The 18144-nt window shown below is 34.8% G+C and overlaps 1 protein-coding gene across 1 annotated transcript; it reads left to right on the plus strand.

The window, feature by feature from the left end:
- The first annotated feature begins 5920 nt into the window (after positions 1-5920).
- LOC112738365 (protein TIFY 10A) lies at positions 5921-9011 on the plus strand. Its single transcript, XM_025788790.3, has 5 exons — positions 5921-6578; positions 7037-7214; positions 7686-8005; positions 8113-8170; positions 8557-9011. The coding sequence occupies exons 1-5, from the start codon at positions 6413-6415 to the stop codon at positions 8660-8662; spliced, it is 828 nt and encodes a 275-aa protein (XP_025644575.1). The 5' UTR covers positions 5921-6412; the 3' UTR covers positions 8663-9011.
- The last annotated feature ends 9133 nt before the right edge of the window (positions 9012-18144 follow it).

Raw genomic sequence — 18144 nt, forward strand, 5'->3', positions numbered from 1 at the left:
TTATTTATGTGAACAATAATCGGCCCAAAGGAAGTTTATTGTTTGGCCAAATAATAAGTATTGAACACTTTGTGTATTTTCTATTAATTATGCGGTCAATAATCGGCCCAAAGGAAGGTTATTGTTTGGCCAATTAATAGAAAATATATGCGGTAATAAATAGGTTGCGAAGTTTAAGTCTCCATGTGCGCATTAAGTCGGTCCAAAGAAAGGCTTAATGTGTGACAGGAATTTCGACAATATTTGATTACTGCAATGAGAGTATCACTTACAGTTAATTTTTCTATCCAAAGATTGAAAATTAATGTTGTGCTAGATATCTCAATATGGATCTTTTTCCCATTAATTAACTAATGTTTACTACATGTTATTTTTGTTCTAATCTAGAAACTATGGCTTTAGCTAGCAATGTTTCTGCACAAATTAGCAGTATTCCTATGCTGAATGGTTCAAACTTTAAAGTTTGGAAAGATACCGTGGAGATTGTCCTCGGTTGTATGGATCTAGATATAGCTCTTCGAGAGGAGAACCCCACTTCCACTCCGGAAAACCTCAATGAGGTTAAAATAAAGAAGTGAGAGAGATCCAATCGAATGAGCATTATGATCATGAAACGCTCAATTCCTGAGGCGTTTCGGGGCTCAATTACTGAGGATAAAGATGCCAAACAGTTTCTGAAAGATATTGAAAAATTCTTTACTAAGAATGAAAAGGCGGAGGCAAGTAGCCTTTTGAGCAAACTTGTCTCCATGAGGTATAAAGGTAAAGGGAATATAAGGGAGTACATTATGGAAATGTCTCATCTTGCTTCAAAATTGAAAGCACTAAAGTTAGAGTTGTCTGAAGATTTACTCGTGCATTTCATTTTGATTTTCCTTCCTGCACACTTTGGGCAATTCAAAGTGAGTTATAACACTCTGAAGGACACTTGGTCCTTAAATGAGCTTATATCTCACTGTGTGCAAGAAGAAGAGTGGCTGCAGCAAGATAAGACTGAAAGTGCTCACATGGCTTCATATTCTCAATATAAAAAAAAGCGTGATACTACTGTGGATGTGCCTTCTCAGCAGAAAAAGGCTAAGAAACAAGATCAAGTTTCAACTTGTTTCTTCTGTAAGAAGGTGGGACACATGAAGAAGGATTGTACCAAATATGCCACATGGTGTGTAAAGAAGGGTATAATTCTTACTTTTGTTTGTTCTGAGGCTAGTTTAAGTTATGCACCTGTTGATACTTGGTGGGTAGATTCTGCTGCTACTACTCATGTAAGTGTTACTATGCAGAGTTGCCTGTGGAGCCGACCGCCAAATGATGCTGAAAGATACATCTATGTGGCAGACGGCAATATAGTTGCAGTCGAAGCTATAGGAACCTTTAGATTATGTTCCACGAGTGAATTTTACTTGGATTTATTAGAGACATTTTATGTACCGTCATTTAGACGGAATTTGGTTTCTGTTTCTCGTTTGGACAAATCAGGTTATTTTTGTTCGTTCGGAGACAATAAAGTCAGTCTCTTCTATAATTTGAATAATATTTGCTCTGGTCATTTGGTGGATAATCTATATAAACTTGACTTAAATTCCTATAATAATAAAATACTGCAAACGGGTACAAAACGAAAACTAAATGAGAATTCGGCATCATTATGGCACAAACGCCTAGGTCACATCTTTAAACAGAGAATTCAGAGGCTCGTGTCGGATGGAATTCTTGGACCCCTAAATTTGGCGGACTTTGAAGTCTGCATTGAGTGCATAAAGAGAAAAAGGACAAACGAAAGGAAATTAGGTGCCGAGAGAGCTAAAGATGTCTTAGAACTGATACATACCGATATATGTGGCATATTCCCTACTGTCTCTTGGAATGGACAATGGTACTTTATTACATTCATAGATGATTACTCTCGTTATGGGTATCTATATTTAATTCATGAAAAGTGTCAACCCTTGGATGTTTTCAAGTCTTTCAAAGCTGAAGTTGAACTTCAACTTGGAAAGAAAATTAAAGCTGTCAAATCTGATCGTGGTGGTGAATACTACGGAAGATATGACGGTTCAGGTGAGCAATGTCCCGGGCCTTTTGCCCTTTTCCTAGAGGAGTGTGGTATTGTTCCGCAATACACCATGCCAGGCAAACCTAGCATGAATGGTGTTGCAGAGCGAAGGAACCGAACTCTTAAGGACATGGTGAGAAGTATGATTAGTCATTCTTCCTTACCTGAATCACTCTGGGGAGAAGCCTTAAAGACCGCAGTGTACATCCTTAATAGGGTGCCAAGCAAAGTAGTTAACAAAACCCCATATAAAATTTGGACTGGGAAAAGGCCCAGTATAAAGCATCTGCATATTTGGGGATGTCCAACTGAGGTGCGACCTTACAGGCCGCATGAAAGAAAATTGGACTCAAGGACAATTAGTTGCTACTTTGTTGGTTACGCTGAGCGCTCACGGGGGTACAAGTTTTACAATCCTGCATCAAGGTCTATTTTTGAAATGGGAAATGCGAGATTTCTTGAGGATGTTGAGTTTGGGGGGAAGAAAATATTAGGAATGTTGCTTTTGATGAAGATTCTATAACTGACAATGATCAGGTCTTTGTACCTATTAATGTTCAAGATACAGTTATAGTACAAGAGCACAATGAGAATCCTACTGTAGATCGAGTTGCAGTACAAGAGAACAATGAGAATATTGTTGTTGCTCAAGATGCTGCTACAGTATAGGAAAATAATGAGAATCCTCCTCAATCCCAACCCATACAGCAAGCTCAACAACCTCAAGAAGTGTCATTAAGGAGATCCAATAGAGAAAGGAGAAAATTCATCTATGGTCTCAAACAAGCTTCCCGTTAATGGTATCACAAGTTCATCAAGTCATTACCTCATGGTTTTGAGGTAAATATTATAGATGAATGTGTATACCGCAAGTTCAGTGGGAGTAAATACATATTTTGGTCTTATATATGTTGATGACATTCTACTTGCTAGTAACGATATAGGCTTGTCGCATGAAACCAAGAAATTTCTATCGAACAAATTCGAAATGAAAGATCTTGGTGATGCCTCTTTTGTATTAGGAATCAAGATACTAAGAGATCACTCTCAAGGTATTCTTGGATTATCACAAAAGAACTATATCGAAAAGATTTTAAGTAGATATCTCATAGAAAGTTGTAGACCAATAGACATGTCCGTAACTAAAGGAGACAAGTTTAGTCTCAAAGCAATGCCCCAAAATGATCTTGAGAAGACAGCAATGCATGATAAACCTTATGCATAAGCACTAGGGATTTTAATGTATGCTCAAGTCTACACACATCCCGATATATCATTTATAATGGGAATCTTGGGTAAATACCTGAGCAATCCAGGCAGGATCATTGGATAGCTGTTAAATGCATAATGCGTTATTTAAAGCGAACAAAGGATTACATGCTTATTTATCGGATATCAGAAAATTTGGAGATCATTAGGAACTCTGATTCCGATTTCGATTTCATGGCATATGGTTGCGAAACTTTGTCACTGAGCTTCATATAGTAGATGACATTGAAAGGCCATTAAGGATATTTTGTGACAATAAGTCAGCAGTACTATACTCCAATAACAGTAAGAGCTTGACAAAATCGAAGCATACAGATATCAAGTTCTTAGTTGTTAAGGAGAAAGTTTAAGAAAAACAGATTTCCATAGGACATATAGGAACAGAGTATATGCTAGCAGACCCATTACCAAGGGATTGACCCCTAAAGTTTTTTCATGAGCACACTGCTCGGATGGGTGTCAATATTTGTGATGCATTGGTTTAGTGGGAGTTTATGCTATATGTCCTATGACAGATATTGAGTTATTTTTCTGCAGAATTAAGTTGATGGTTTATTTCATGTTATGTGAAATGTTTATTTTGCAATATTTGTATTGTGTTTGATCTCAATAAAGTTGGACCAGCTGGAAATAGACATGCATGAGATCACTTGGCATGTAATTTCCATATTACTCATCCAAATTTGATCTATGTCGTTGAGTATATTAGGATGGTGATTGGCGTGGTTTAGTCACGGCATTTAATGTGATAAAAGCTGCGGTAGTTCCATATCTAATGTATGAGACGGACCAAATTGTTAAAGTAATGAGAGAAATAGCATTCAGATGCGCGCATAAAGTTCATAAAGATGTGATTATGTCAAGAAATAATATATGTATAGCCAAAGTGGGAGATTGTTAGAAAATTATTTGATTTCCTAACTTATTTGTGGGTAATACATATATTAATTATAATCACAAATTATGCTATTTCAAATTAAATGACTTATATAATGATGATCTCATTTATTGTTTTAAATGCTAATTGAATAAGTCATTATTACTTTTGATTTGGAATTAAATGAGAATAAAACCAGATATTATCTTTTGTTCCTTAAATAATTATCTTTTTGGATTTTAGATATATTATCTTTTGGGCTTTAGATACTATTTTATTTGGACTTAAGGGTTTAATGGGTGCCATGCTCAAATATAAATAGACCTTCAGCCCAATATACCAAAAGTCGCTTTTGTTGTTCTTTCCCTATCAAAAGAGTTGCGATTCAGCCTCCTAGGAATACAGAAGGCTTTGGTTGAAGAAGATCGAAAGAATCACAAGATCCAAACTCTTCCGGTCATATGATTTATGTTTATGAATTCAAGTACGCTTCCACATTCGAATATGATATATATTTTTGGTGATTCAATATAGATGATCTGAGATATTAAAACTGATTTATTCTAACACTTTAATCATATGTAACGGTGGTCTATGGTGGAGCCAAACACTTTTATTTCACTTAATGAAATTCTTAACTTTAATAAGAAAAACATGTTTATAAAAACTTTTAATTGTGTCTAAATATTTAAAACATTTCAAACGTTAAATGTTTCTAAAGACTTTCAATTTCAACCCTCTATTAAAATGATTAATATGAAAAAATTTCACCCCACATTTGTCTCTGTCCTATTGATCTAAAAACGTAAGGTTAAAACTGAAACAATAAAAAGAATTTATGATGAAATTAAAAATAATTTAGAACGTGGTGATATTGAGAATAAAAAGTGAGGATCAAGTACCTAATTTATTATTAACAGTAAATAGATGAAATGTTTTATGAATAGTCATCACTCCAACTATCTAATACATTGTTAGTATGTTGGTGCAACAGTGTGGATATTTTAATTCACATCTTACTCTTAAACAATGAAAACATGTTATATATATTTATGTTATTTAATTTTATTATTTTCCTTTTCTTAAAGAGGGAAATGTGAGATTTCATACCTGATATTTGGTCTAATGTATGGAGCATGAGAGTAATTGAATATAGAATATTGGTAAAAACTTTAGCTAATTTTTTCTTTTAATAATTGATAAAAATACGGTCTTAATTGAACAATTTTTTAAACGGCAGAAATGTTATTAAATTATTTAAATTTCAAAGAATTAATTAAAAATTAAATAAAACTATAAAATGAAATAGAATAATTAAACTTAAATTTTGGTGAGAAAAAAAAATAAAAGGAAAAAATAATAAAGTGAAAAATCAAATATTAAAATAATCAAATTACGTATTTGTCATAAAAAAATTTAGAATTTAAATTTATTTATTTGTCATAAAAAATTTAAATTTAAATTTAGAAAATAAATTAAATTATATATATATTTATACATAAATATATTAATAACTGATTTTAATAGTTGATTTTGGTGTATAAATAATATTTTTGAATTAGTAAGTTAAAAAAAATTGATTTATTAGTTGGATATTTACGTAATTAATTCGAGGAAACAAAGGCAAAAATGGGAAGGAAAGTAAGGCGGCCCCCCCTTACGGAATCCGGATCAGTTGGCCGTTTCCATTAATTTTAACTGACGCGGAAACAACACGTGGTGGAAAATAAAATTACGCAAACTAAGCCAAACAAATATAAAAAGTAAAAACAAAAATAAAAGATAATGATGATAATGGATTAAATTAAAGTAATGCGAGAGTGGGGTTGGAGAGACCAAATGAAACAGCATAACAATACAGTCGAGAACAGCGGCAAGAAAAGCAACCTCTTACTTTTTTTATTCATTTATTTTTTTATAAAAGAAAAAGAAAACACTCACATATTCCTCGTGCTTCAATTTCCCACCTCCAACACCAAATATATTTATTTTTTATTGGGCCAATGAAAATTGGTCATAATTGTTTTCTCATTTATATATCAAGTCCTTGGCGACGAAGATCATCAGTACTTTAAACACAAATAGCGGTTCCTTCTTTGTTAGAATCCTCTTCAATATCTCCAACCGTTGATTAGGGATTTGTTAACGCTGCTTCAACTTTTTATACGGCCAAATATATTTGGGTGCTTTTAAGGTTGAATACTGCTACTATGTCTAGTTCGTCGGAATACTCGGAAATTTCCGGCCAGAAGCCGGCGAGGTCACCGGAAAAATCGAGCTTCTCTCAGACTTGCAGTTTGTTGAGTCAATACATCAAAGAAAAGGGCAACTTTGGAGATCTTACCCTCGGCATCACATGCAACACCGAACCAAGTGGTATGGATAATTAAATTCTCCCAATTATTATCACTATTATTATTTTCGAAAATTTAAGATGCTCTTAAATTATGTCGTTTTGGGTTATATATATATTTTTTTGGCTAGTACTTTAAAGGGGAAAAAAAAAAAAGAAATTGAAAGTTTTTTTTGTTACAAACTAATTCCTTTCTTAAGGGTTTGAAAGTTTCTTGTATGGGAAATTGATTTATTAATCTTTTTCAAACTCAAACTCACAGATCTAACACATGGCTTAATTAATTTTGCCCTTGATTTTGAAATAGGGAGAAGACAAATTTCATGAAAGGAAGCAATTCTTTGTTCTAATTTTATTTTATTTTTTGGGGTATTTATGTGTGCTACCTAAGTATCCAAAAAATTTCTCCTTAGTCCTTACAAAGTTAAGATTTTTTTTTTTAATTCGAAAAAGAATTTATCTGAATCTGGAAATTGTGCAGGGTCACCTGAAACATCGTGTCAGTCTGCAACAACTATGAACCTATTTCCTACCAAAGAAAACAACGTTGCACCAAAAAGCCTCACACTCACTGGCACAGCCATGGATTTGCTCTCTCCACAAGGTGCTTATCGTGCCAATCTTCCCTCTGAAGAAATTCCAAACTTGATCAATTCCAGGTTTGTTTATTACTTCCCATTCCTTAACAATTTGATAATTGATATGGAAAAAAGCTTATTATGTGTAACATACCTATTCATAATTGTTACAGATTTAATCACTAATTGAATTTCACATATCTAAATCCCAATTTGGGAACTACTTTGATTGCAATTTAATTTAAGGGTTCTGGTGGAAAAATTGAATCGAAGAAATAAAAGGTTAAGTTACTAATACCATAACCTAGTTACATGAATTCACCAATTATGTAGGGTACCGGGTACCAATTTACACGTACCGCATGCATATGGCGTGCTGTGTATTGCGTACCCACTCCCGTATTTCATGTAACTATGACTAATACATTAAATTATGTTAGAAACTTTCCTGTTCTCGAATCCTTAACGGGTGTCATTACCAAAAACCTTTAATCCAATTGTATTAAAATTTTTGGTTAGGCTAATGTGTGATTATTTATTCATGACTTGCAGTGCAGTTAAGTCTGTGAGCAAGGGCCTGAAAACTGCACAATTGACAATCTTCTATAATGGTCAAGTTGTTGTGTTGGATGATTGTCCTGCTGAGAAGGCGAACGAGCTCATGGCTTTTGCCAAGAAAGGAGTCTCTCAAAGCCAGAACAACTCTGTCTACACCTACACTCAGAGCCAGCCTTCATTTCCTCCTAATTTGGCCAGAACATCTGCTGCTGATTCGAGTGTTCAAGCCTTTCCTAACGTGAATATCGTTGCTAGTTCCGGTAGCAATTCGATCCATGAGCACTCAAAACCTCAGTCCAGACCTGTTGTTTGTGGTAAATTATTCTTTTGGATCTACTATTTGTAACTTGGCTGAAAAGAAAACCTTTTGTGCTGTTGTGGATCAAGTTTTTGCTGATCGTAAATTTTCCTTTCGATGCAGATCTACCAATTGCAAGAAAAGCTTCGCTTCATCGGTTCCTGGAGAAGAGAAAGGATAGGTAGGCACTCTCAACCAAAAATAAACAACAATTTTAAAGATTGGTGTTTTGCTTGGTCTCTCAATGTTTTGTATGTTTTAACCTTTTTTAGAGCTGTGATCCTCAAATCAAATTAATTGATAAAAGGCTTCTCACATGTTTGGTCTTCTTTGGTTCATGTTTCATTTGGTTTCCTCTAACAAAGAAAATCTCCTTTTTATCCTTTGACTGAAACAAACAAACTTGATTACTAGGTACTTCAAAAATGAAATGAAATTAGTTTTTTTGAATTGATTTTTCCCCTTGCACAAATTGAAGCTGCAATTCACATATAATTAAAGCTTTGACCTTTTAATCAAGTTGATTTTACCCAATTGACTTAATTTTATGTTCTTTGATTTTTGCAGAATTGCATCAAAGGGTCCATATCAAGCAGCAAATCCCATTGGGAGCGCTAACAAGCCAGCTGAATCCATGTCATGGCTTGAGTTGGGTGCTAAATCTCAAGAATGAGTGCAGCTATATATATATAGTATTATAAACTTTGTGCCTTTTTTTTGGGGGTTGTGTACCCATTGTTAAAAGTCTTTTTTGGGCTATAGGGTTAGCCTTTCTGTCTGTCCATCAATTAATTAGCTTTGGGCTCTGTTGTTGGGGCTTATATCATAGATCTAACTATACCTTAGTTTTGTTAGATGTGAAAATGGATCATCTTAATTTTTCTCCGTTGATGTTTTTAAGGAAAGATTAAGATGATTCATTTCGTGTTACCTGTTCTTCTAATTATTGTTAAGATTCTAAATTTCTTCGTATTACCTTAATCATTTTGAATTCAAATACATATATATATTGTTATTATTAATTTGTAGTGCTTCTTCTATTCTTGTTTGAGTTGTCTTTCATTCGCTCTATTTGCGTTGACATAAGATGGCAAAAAAGATGGCAATGGACAGGGACATAACAATAATAATAAAAAACACAAACAATAACATTAATAACAAAAATAGGAGTTACTTACATGGATTAAACGACGTTATTGTATCTTATTACGTGAAGGTCAAACACTGACCTGAACTTCTACTGTTAGTGGCAGCCAAAAAGGCAACTTGAATCCTCAACGATTTTCATTAATTAAGGTGAAAACATGCATCTAGATGAAGAGAAGAGAAGTTCAAGATTAACATGTGGAAAGTAACTAAGTTATGAAAGAAAGAAAAACAAAATTCTAGAACGTACGCAATCCCTTGAGCAAGCGTCAGTGGGAATTTTTCTATGGTTACATTTTAGATAGCAATGATGATTAAAAATTACATACAAACATTTGTGTGAGAGAATAACAAAATTTGTAAGAAAGAAATTAATATCAACTAAACTAGAGTAGTTAAATTAACCAACTATCTAACTACCAGTGCCAGGGTGTCATACCATCTAACTAACTTCTCAGAACTGACTTAACTAACTAGATTAATTATTTCACCTATCACAACTAACTTCTCCAGATTCTTCAGCAACAGGTCTTTGATTTATTCTAAGTTGAGGTCTCCTAATATGAAGAAAACACTTGGTCTTATTACGATCTATAACCCAATTAATTGGACATGGTGCTGAGTAAGAAAGGGAAAGCAATTTTGAATAGTAGATAAATGAGAATGCGTTCAAATTTTGAAAGAATATATACTAAGCTACAAATTGAGAAGAATGGCACGTACGCATTCCTTTCAAAACTGCTATAAGCTAAATGCACTTGACATGAATTGTGTCTAAACCCAACCCATTTATGCTTAAATCTCTTTTGATCCCTTTCGAGTAAATTACTTCAATTAAATTACTCACAGGTTGTAATATTATCACAACATAAAAGAAAGTCCATTTTGCAGATTAAACTTATAGTGGTAATTGTAAGAAACAAAGAGATCATGCCTTAAGTGTCTCAATTGAGCAAACCACAAGTTTAATTAAGCGCCTACAGGCTACAAGAAAAACAAATCATGAAAACAAATAGACTCTCAGCTTTTTTCCAAACTCATTAAACAAACAAACAAGTGACCGGAAATAGAAAGGGTCATGCTAGTATGACTGTAATTAAAAAAGTGTTTTAAAAGGTGTTGCTAAAATTAAAATAATTTTTTTATTGTTAAACGACACTTTTTAAAAAGTATAACTAAGAAAAAAGTATTACTAAAATATAAAAAACTATAACTTTAATTTTAACAACACTTGCATAAGCATCGTAGTCACCACCATAACTTAACCATACTAAAATTCATCTAATAAAAAAAGAGAAGACAGTAAAGTAATAGTAACGGACAGCAATGGAGGGAGTCGAAGAAGAAGATCCAAAGAATCTACAAAAAGGATCCATCCAATGAATGTATTGATGCATTTACAGTTGATTTTGTGTTTTTGGAGCTTGTATTTGTTCTCTAGATTATCGACTTTGTTCTTGTACTGCTATCATGTAGAACATTCTATTAATTATTTAATCTTAACCTCACCGTGGGATTATATTGAAACTAAATGAAACTTTTTTAATTCAAATAGAACACTTTAAACCTTAAGAACTAAAACAGGATTACCTCAAATATAGGAACCAATTTAGTATTTTACCCAATTTGATATTTTACTTGATGTTCTAACGCTTTTATACTTTTAAGGCTTTCTCACTTATAGAACATGTATATTGTTTCTGAGGTAATTTTATTAGTCAACTAAGATTTATGAGGTTCATTAACATTCGGATTCATGTTTTACATAATTTGCTTATATTATTTAAAAAAAAATCCTTAGCGTAATACAAACTTGAAAAAACGTTAAATAGCAATTACTAAAATTATTGAATTATATTTAATTTGTTAATCATCAAAAATCAATCTAAAATATTGTGAAGCTAATACGCTTCCCAAGCAAATAAGCAATGTTATCGTTTCTTTTATCAAAATTTTGGACATTTTTCTTCCTATGTGAAAGCCTTTAATACACTTGTCTTTGAGTCACTATTGAGATAAGTCTCAAAGTGGTCCCTGAAATTACCGTCGAGCCTCATAGTGATCCTTGAAGTTAAAAATTACTCATATTCATTCCTGAAGTTGCACTCCGGAACTCAGACTCGTCCTTCCGGCCAATTTTATCCAGCTGGCGCAACCGAAAAGCTGACTTGGACTCGTTGGTGACACGCTGTCAGCACAACAGCTAGCTGACGTGGCGACGTAAACTGTTTTGACTCAATTTGGTCCCTAAATTGAGGTTAAAAACCCTAACCCCAATTGATTCTCTTCTCCTTTTTTCTCCATCGCACACTCTCTTCTCCTCTCTTCTCCATCACACCAAAGGTGACTCTCCTCTACAGTGTCTTCTCCATCTTCGAAAACCACACGTTATGGCTAGCACGAGCAACGCAGCTGGGAGCTCCAACAACCCACGATCATTTGGAAGCATCATGAGGAGAATGAATAGAAACAGAGATGCGCGTCTGCCAGAATGGTGTGGGTGCGGGTCGAGACCAGTGTTGCGATGGTCAGCGACGGATTCTAATCCAGGGAGACCGTTTGTGGGTTGCCCATACTACAATGTAAGTGTTTGATGCTATTGTTTGCTGTAATTCTGGATGTAAACTTGGTTGATTCATTTTATTGGGTGCAGACTGCAGGTAAGAGGTGGTGTGGGTTGTTTCTGTGGGTGGATAAAATTCTGGAAGAAGATGCGGTAACATGTAATGGTAGAACAAGCTCTTTAAATGACAACAAAGAATGGAGGATGAAGATTAGATTCTGAAGTTAGAGTTCTCAAAATGGGGGAGGGGGGATTTTGCTGTTTACATGTATGCTACTGCTACTGATTACAGTTGTTGTACTTGTTTTAAGGTTGGATAGGCAACAGAGTCAATTGTATTTAGCAAAAAAATATGTGACATGGGATATGTATATGTTGTTCTGTTCATGTACTTGTACCTGTCCTTTTGGTTGAAAGAAATGCAGATTAAACTGTTTGACATGACAATGTAAGAATAATTTGGAATTTGAATAAACAAGAGGTTATATGTAAATAATTGTTCCTGCACTACTAATAGATTCATCTAATGGAATTAATCTTAATTGCATATCAGAGACCAAGAAAAAAAAAATCTGCCACAGCTCAATTCAAGGGAGTCATAATCCATATTCATATATTCATAATGCAGAAAATATATTTAAAATAGGCATTACAGAGTCAGGACAATATTCAACAAGTATATCAAAGCTCTCAACATATTGAGAACACAAGTTTTGAACACTAAAATCCCCAACACTGGGTTCAAAATTCAGAAAGCACACTGCTTCATCAAAATAGATAAATAAAATAATCTTCTCCTAAACGTAATAATTCTAGTCTTCATTTTTTATTTCTGGGTGGTCTGAATCCAAGGTTTGGAACATACTTCATGAAGTTAGCAAGCCTTGTAACGGTCCCCTATGATGCACCTTGCATAGGATGAGACGGATGATTTGTTGCGGGTTAACTGGTTGCTGGTTGGGTGGTTGCTGCTTGATTGTTGCTTCCTGGAGTTACCTTTTCTTGTTTGGAGGACTTCTGATGAGCGGATAATTTATACGCTTTTTGGCATTGTTTTTAGTATGTTTTTAGTAGGATCTAGTTACTTTTAGGGATGTTTTTATTAGTTTTTATGTTAAATTCACATTTCTGGACTTTACTATGAGTTTGTGTATTTTTCTATGATTTCAGGTATTTTCTGGCTAAAATTGAGGGACTTGAGCAAAAATCAGATTCAGAGGTTGAAGAAGGACTGCTGATGCTGTTGGATTCTCCCTACACTCAAAGTATATTTTCTGGAGCTACAGAACTCAAAATGGCGCACTTTTAATTGCGTTGAAAAGTAGACATCCAGGGCTTTCCAGCAATATATAATAGTCCATACTTTGGCCGAGTTTAGACGACGTAAAATGGTGTTGAACGCCAGTTCTACGTTGCTGTCTGGAGTTAAACGCCAGAAACACGTCACGAACCAGAGTTGAACGCCAGAAACACGTTACAACCTGGCGTTCAACTCCAGAAAGAGCCTCTGCACGTGTAACATTCAAGCTCAGCCCAAGCACACACCAAGTGGGTCCCGGAAGTGGATTTATGCATCAATTACTTACTTCTGTAAACCCTAGTAACTAGTTTAGTATAAATAGGACTTTTTACTATTGTATTTGACATCCTGGATTGTATTTTTGATCCTGTGATCACGTTTTGGGGGCTGGCCATTCGGCCATGCCTGAACCTTTCACTTATGTATTTTTCAACGGTAGAGTTTCTACACTCCATAGATTAAGGTGTGGAGCTCTGCTGTTCCTCATGAATTAATGCAAAGTACTACTGTTTCTCTATTCAATTCAACTTATTCCGCTTCTAAGATATTCATTCGCACTTCAATATGAATGTGATGAACGTAAAAATCATCATCATTCCCCCACGAACGCGTGCCTGACAACCACTTCCGTTCCACCTTAGATTGAATGAGTATCTCTTGGATCTCTTAGTCAGAATCTTCGTGGTATAAGCTAGATTGATGGCGGCATTCATGAGAGTCCGGAAAGTCTAAACCTTGTCTGTGGTATTCCGAGTAGGACTCTGGGATTGAATGACTTTGACGAACTTCAAACTCGCGAGTGCTGGGCGTAGTGACAGACGCAAAAGGAGGGTGAATCCTATTCCAGTATGATCGAGAACCTCAGATGATTAGCCGTGCTGTGACAGAGCATTTGGACCATTTTCACAAGAGGATGGGATGCAGCCATTGGCCACGGTGATGCCTCCAGATGATTAGCCATGCAGTGACAGCGCATCGGACCATTTTCACAGAGAGGATGAAAAGTAGCCATTGACAATGGTGATGTCCTTACATAAAGCCAGCCATGGAAAGGAGTAAGACTGATTGGATGAAGACAGCAGGAAAGCAGAGGTTCAGAAGAACAAAAGCATCTCTATACGCTTATCTGAAATTCTCACCAATGAATTACATAAGTACTTCTATCCTTATTTTCTATTTATTTATTATTATTCGAAAACTCCATAACCATTTGATATCCGCCTGACTGAGATTTACAAGGTGACCATAGCTTGCTTCATACCAACAATCTCCGTGGGATCGACCCTTACTCACGTAAGGTTTTATTACTTGGACGACCCAGTGCACTTGCTGGTTAGTTGTGCGAAGTTGTGAAGTTATGTTTGGACTATGGTTCTGTGCATCCGTTTTTGGTGCCATTGCCAGGAAGAGAACGAACAACAAATTTTACAACCTGAGTAACAATTTTGCATACCAAGTTTTTGGCGCCGTTGCCGGGGATTGTTCGAGTTTGGACAACTGACGGTTCATCCTGTTGCTCAGATTAGGTAATTTTCTTTTTGTTTTATTTTCAAAAATTTTTCAAAAAAAAAATTTCTTTCAAAAATTTCTCATCTGTTTTCGAAAATTATTCTAAAATTTTTTAAGAATGAATTCTAGTGTTTCATAAAGCATGTTGAAGCCTGACTGGCTGTAAAGCCATGTCTAAATTCATTTGGACTGGGACTCCCAATCCAATATTATCAAGAGCAAGCTAGTTGTTGCTAATCCACCTGTTGCTGTTCCAGATCCACCTGATTTACATGCTAAAGCTTGACTGGTGATGAGCGGATAATTTATACGCTTTTTGGCATTGTTTTTAGTATGTTTTTAGTAGGATCTAGTTACTTTTAGGGATGTTTTCATTAGTTTTTATGTTAAATTAAAATTTCTGGACTTTACTATGAGTTTGTGTGTTTTTCTATGATTTCAGGTATTTTCTGGCTGAAATTGAGGGACTTGAGCAGAAATCAGATTCAGAGGTTGAAGAAGGACTGCTGATGCTGTTGGATTCTGACCTCCCTGCACTCAAAGTGGATTTTCTGGAGCTACAGAACTCGAAATGGCGTGCTTCCAATTGCGTTGGAAAGTAGACATCCAGGGCTTTCCAGAAATATATAATAGTCCATACTTTGGCCAAGAATAGATGACGTAAACTGGCGTTCAACGCCAGCTTTCTACCCAAATCTGGCGTCCAGCGCCAGAAAAGGAGCCAAAACCAGAGTTGAACGCCCAAACTGGCACAAAAACTGGCGTTCAACTCCAAGAAGGACCTCTACACGTGCAACACTCAAGCCCAGCCCAAGCACACACCAAGTGGGCCCCGGAAGTGGATTTATGCATCAATTACTTACTCATGTAAACCCTAGTGACTAGTTTATTATAAATAGGACCTCTTACTATTGTATTAGACATCTTTGGTCTCAGTTTTAATCCATTGTTCATCTTAGGAGACTATTGATCACGTTTTAGGGGGCTGGCCATCTCGGCCATGCCTGAACCTTCACTTATGTATTTTCATACGGTAGAGTTTCTACACTCCATAGATTAAGGTGTGGAGCTCTGCTGTTCCTCAAAGATTAATGCAAGTACTTATGTTTTCTATTCAATTCATCTTATTTCGCTTCTAAGATATCCATTCGTACCCAAGAACGTGATGAAGGTGATGATTATGTGTGACGCTCATCACCATTCTCCCCTATGAACGCGTGCCTGACAAACACTTCTGTTCTACTTGAAATAAGCTAGAATGAATATCTCTTAGATCTCCTAACCAGAATCTTCGTGGCGTAAGCTAGAATGATGGCGGCATTCAAGAGAATCCGGAAAGTCTAAACCTTGTCTGTGGTATTCCGAGTAGGATTCAATGATTGAATGACTGTGACGAGCTTCAAACTCGCGATTGTTGGGCGTTAGTGACAGACGCAAAAGGAGGGTGAATCCTATTCCAGCATGATCGGGAACCGACAGATGAATAGCCGTGCCGTGACAGGGTGCGTGAGCATATTATTCACTGAGAGGGGGGGATGTAGCCACTGACAACGGTGATGCCCTTGCATAAAGCCAGCCATGGAAAGGAGTAAGACTGATTGGATAAAGATAGCAGGAAAGCAGAGGTTCAGAGGAACGAAAGCATCTCCATTCGCTTATCTGAAATTCCTACCAATGAATTACATAAGTATTTCTATCCCTATTTTATTATATTAAATTTGAAAACACCATTATCCATTTATATCTGCCTAACTGAGATTTGCAAGGTGACCATAGCTTGCTTCATACCAACAATCTCCGTGGGATTCGACCCTTACTCACGTAAGGTATTACTTGGACGACCCAGTGCACTTGCTGGTTAGTTGTATCGAAGTTGTGAACCATGGTATTGGCACCATGTTCTTGGTGCCATTGCCAGGGAAAGAAAGAGCCATGAATTTTACATTATTAAAGTGTAATCACGATTACGCGTACCAAGTTGCTCACGTTGCCAGGGATTGTTCGAGCCTGGACATCACAATTTCGTGCACCAAGTTTTTGGCGCCGTTGCCAGGGATTGTTCGAGTTTGGACAACTGACGGTTCATCTTATTGCTCAGATTAGGTAATTTTCTTTTTGTTTTCTTCTCAAAAATTTTTCAAAAACCTTTCAAAAATTTCTCCTTTTTTTTTCGAAAAAAAAAATGTTTTCAAAAATAAATTATTCTATGGCTTCAGAATTTTTAAGAATGAATTCTAGTGTTTCATGAAGCATGTTGAAGCCTGGCTGGCTGTAAAGCCATGTCTCAATTCTTATTCTCAAGAGAAGAGCTTCTTTATCTTTCTTAGCCAATTGGCTGTTGAATGTGAGGAATGTCAGGCGTGTCATGTCTGAGTTACATACTAAAGCTTGGCTGGCTATTGAGCCAAGCCTGACCCTTTGATTGGAGCTTTAGAGCATAAGATTCCTGGAATTCATATTAAAAATTTTGGAATCCTTATTTTCTTTTTCAAAAGAATTTTTCGAAAAAATAAAATAAAAATCCAAAAAAATTAGAAAATCATAAAAATCAAAAATATTTTTGTGTTTCTTGTTTGAGTCTTGAGTCATATCATAAGTTTGGTGTCACTTGCATATGCATCTTGCATTTTTCGAAAATTTCATGCATTCATAGTGTTCTTCATGATCTTCAAGTTGTTCTTGGTAAGTCTTCTTGTTTAATCTTGATGATTTTTTGTTTTGTGTCTTTTCATGTTTATCATATGCACTCTTGAATTCTTAGTGCCTAAGCATTAAAGAATTCTAAGTTTGGTGTCTTACATGTTTTCTTTGCATCAAAAATTTTTCAAAAATATGTTCTTGATGTTCATCTTGACATTCAAAGTGTTCTTGGTGTTCATCTTGACACTCATATCATTCATGCATGCATTCATTGTTTTGATCTAAAAATTTCATGCATTGCATCATTTTTCTTGTTTTTCCCTTGCATCATAAAAATTCAAAAAATAAAAAAATATCTTTCCCTGTTTCTCTCATCAAATTCGAAAATTTGAGTTGACTTTTTCAAAAATTTTTAAAATCAAGTTGTTTCTTATGAGTCAAATCAAATTTTCAATTTGAAAATCTTATCTTTTTCAAAATCTTTTTCAAGAATCAAATCTTTTTCAAATTTCTTAGTTATTTTCGAAAATTCAAAAAAATATTTTTCAAAAATATTTTTCCTATTTTATACCAAATTTTCGAAAATAACATAAACAATTAATGTTTTGATTCAAAAATTTGAAGTTTGTTACTTGCTTGTTAAGAAAGATTCAAACTTTAAGTTCTAGAATCATATCTTGTGATTTCTTATGAATCAAGTCATTAATTGTGATTTTAAAAATCAAATCTTTTTCAAAACTAATTTCAATCATATCTTTTCAAAAATATCTTCTTATCTTATCTTTTTCAAAAAAATATTTTTTTCAAAATATCTTTTCTAACTTCCTAACTTCTTATCTTTTCAAAATTTGTTTCAACTAACTAACTAACTTTTTGTTTGTTTCTTAACTTTTTCAAAACTACCTAACTAACTCTCTCTCTCTAATTTTCGAAAATATCTTCTCTCTTTTTCAAAAATTTCTTTTTAATTAACTAGTTATTCTTATTTTTATTTTTG

This window comes from Arachis hypogaea, chromosome 13 (assembly GCF_003086295.3).
Source record: "Arachis hypogaea cultivar Tifrunner chromosome 13, arahy.Tifrunner.gnm2.J5K5, whole genome shotgun sequence".
Lineage (NCBI taxonomy): Eukaryota > Viridiplantae > Streptophyta > Magnoliopsida > Fabales > Fabaceae > Arachis > Arachis hypogaea.

Bases quoted from the DNA above. Each gene is read 5' to 3' on its own strand.
- LOC112738365 (XM_025788790.3), top strand. From the start codon at position 6,413: ATGTCTAGTTCGTCGGAATACTCGGAAATTTCCGGCCAGAAGCCGGCG. The intron at 6,579-7,036 runs GTATGGATAATT...GAAATTGTGCAG, and splicing joins ATGCAACACCGAACCAAGTG to GGTCACCTGAAACATCGTGT. The intron at 8,006-8,112 runs GTAAATTATTCT...CTTTCGATGCAG, and splicing joins GTCCAGACCTGTTGTTTGTG to ATCTACCAATTGCAAGAAAA.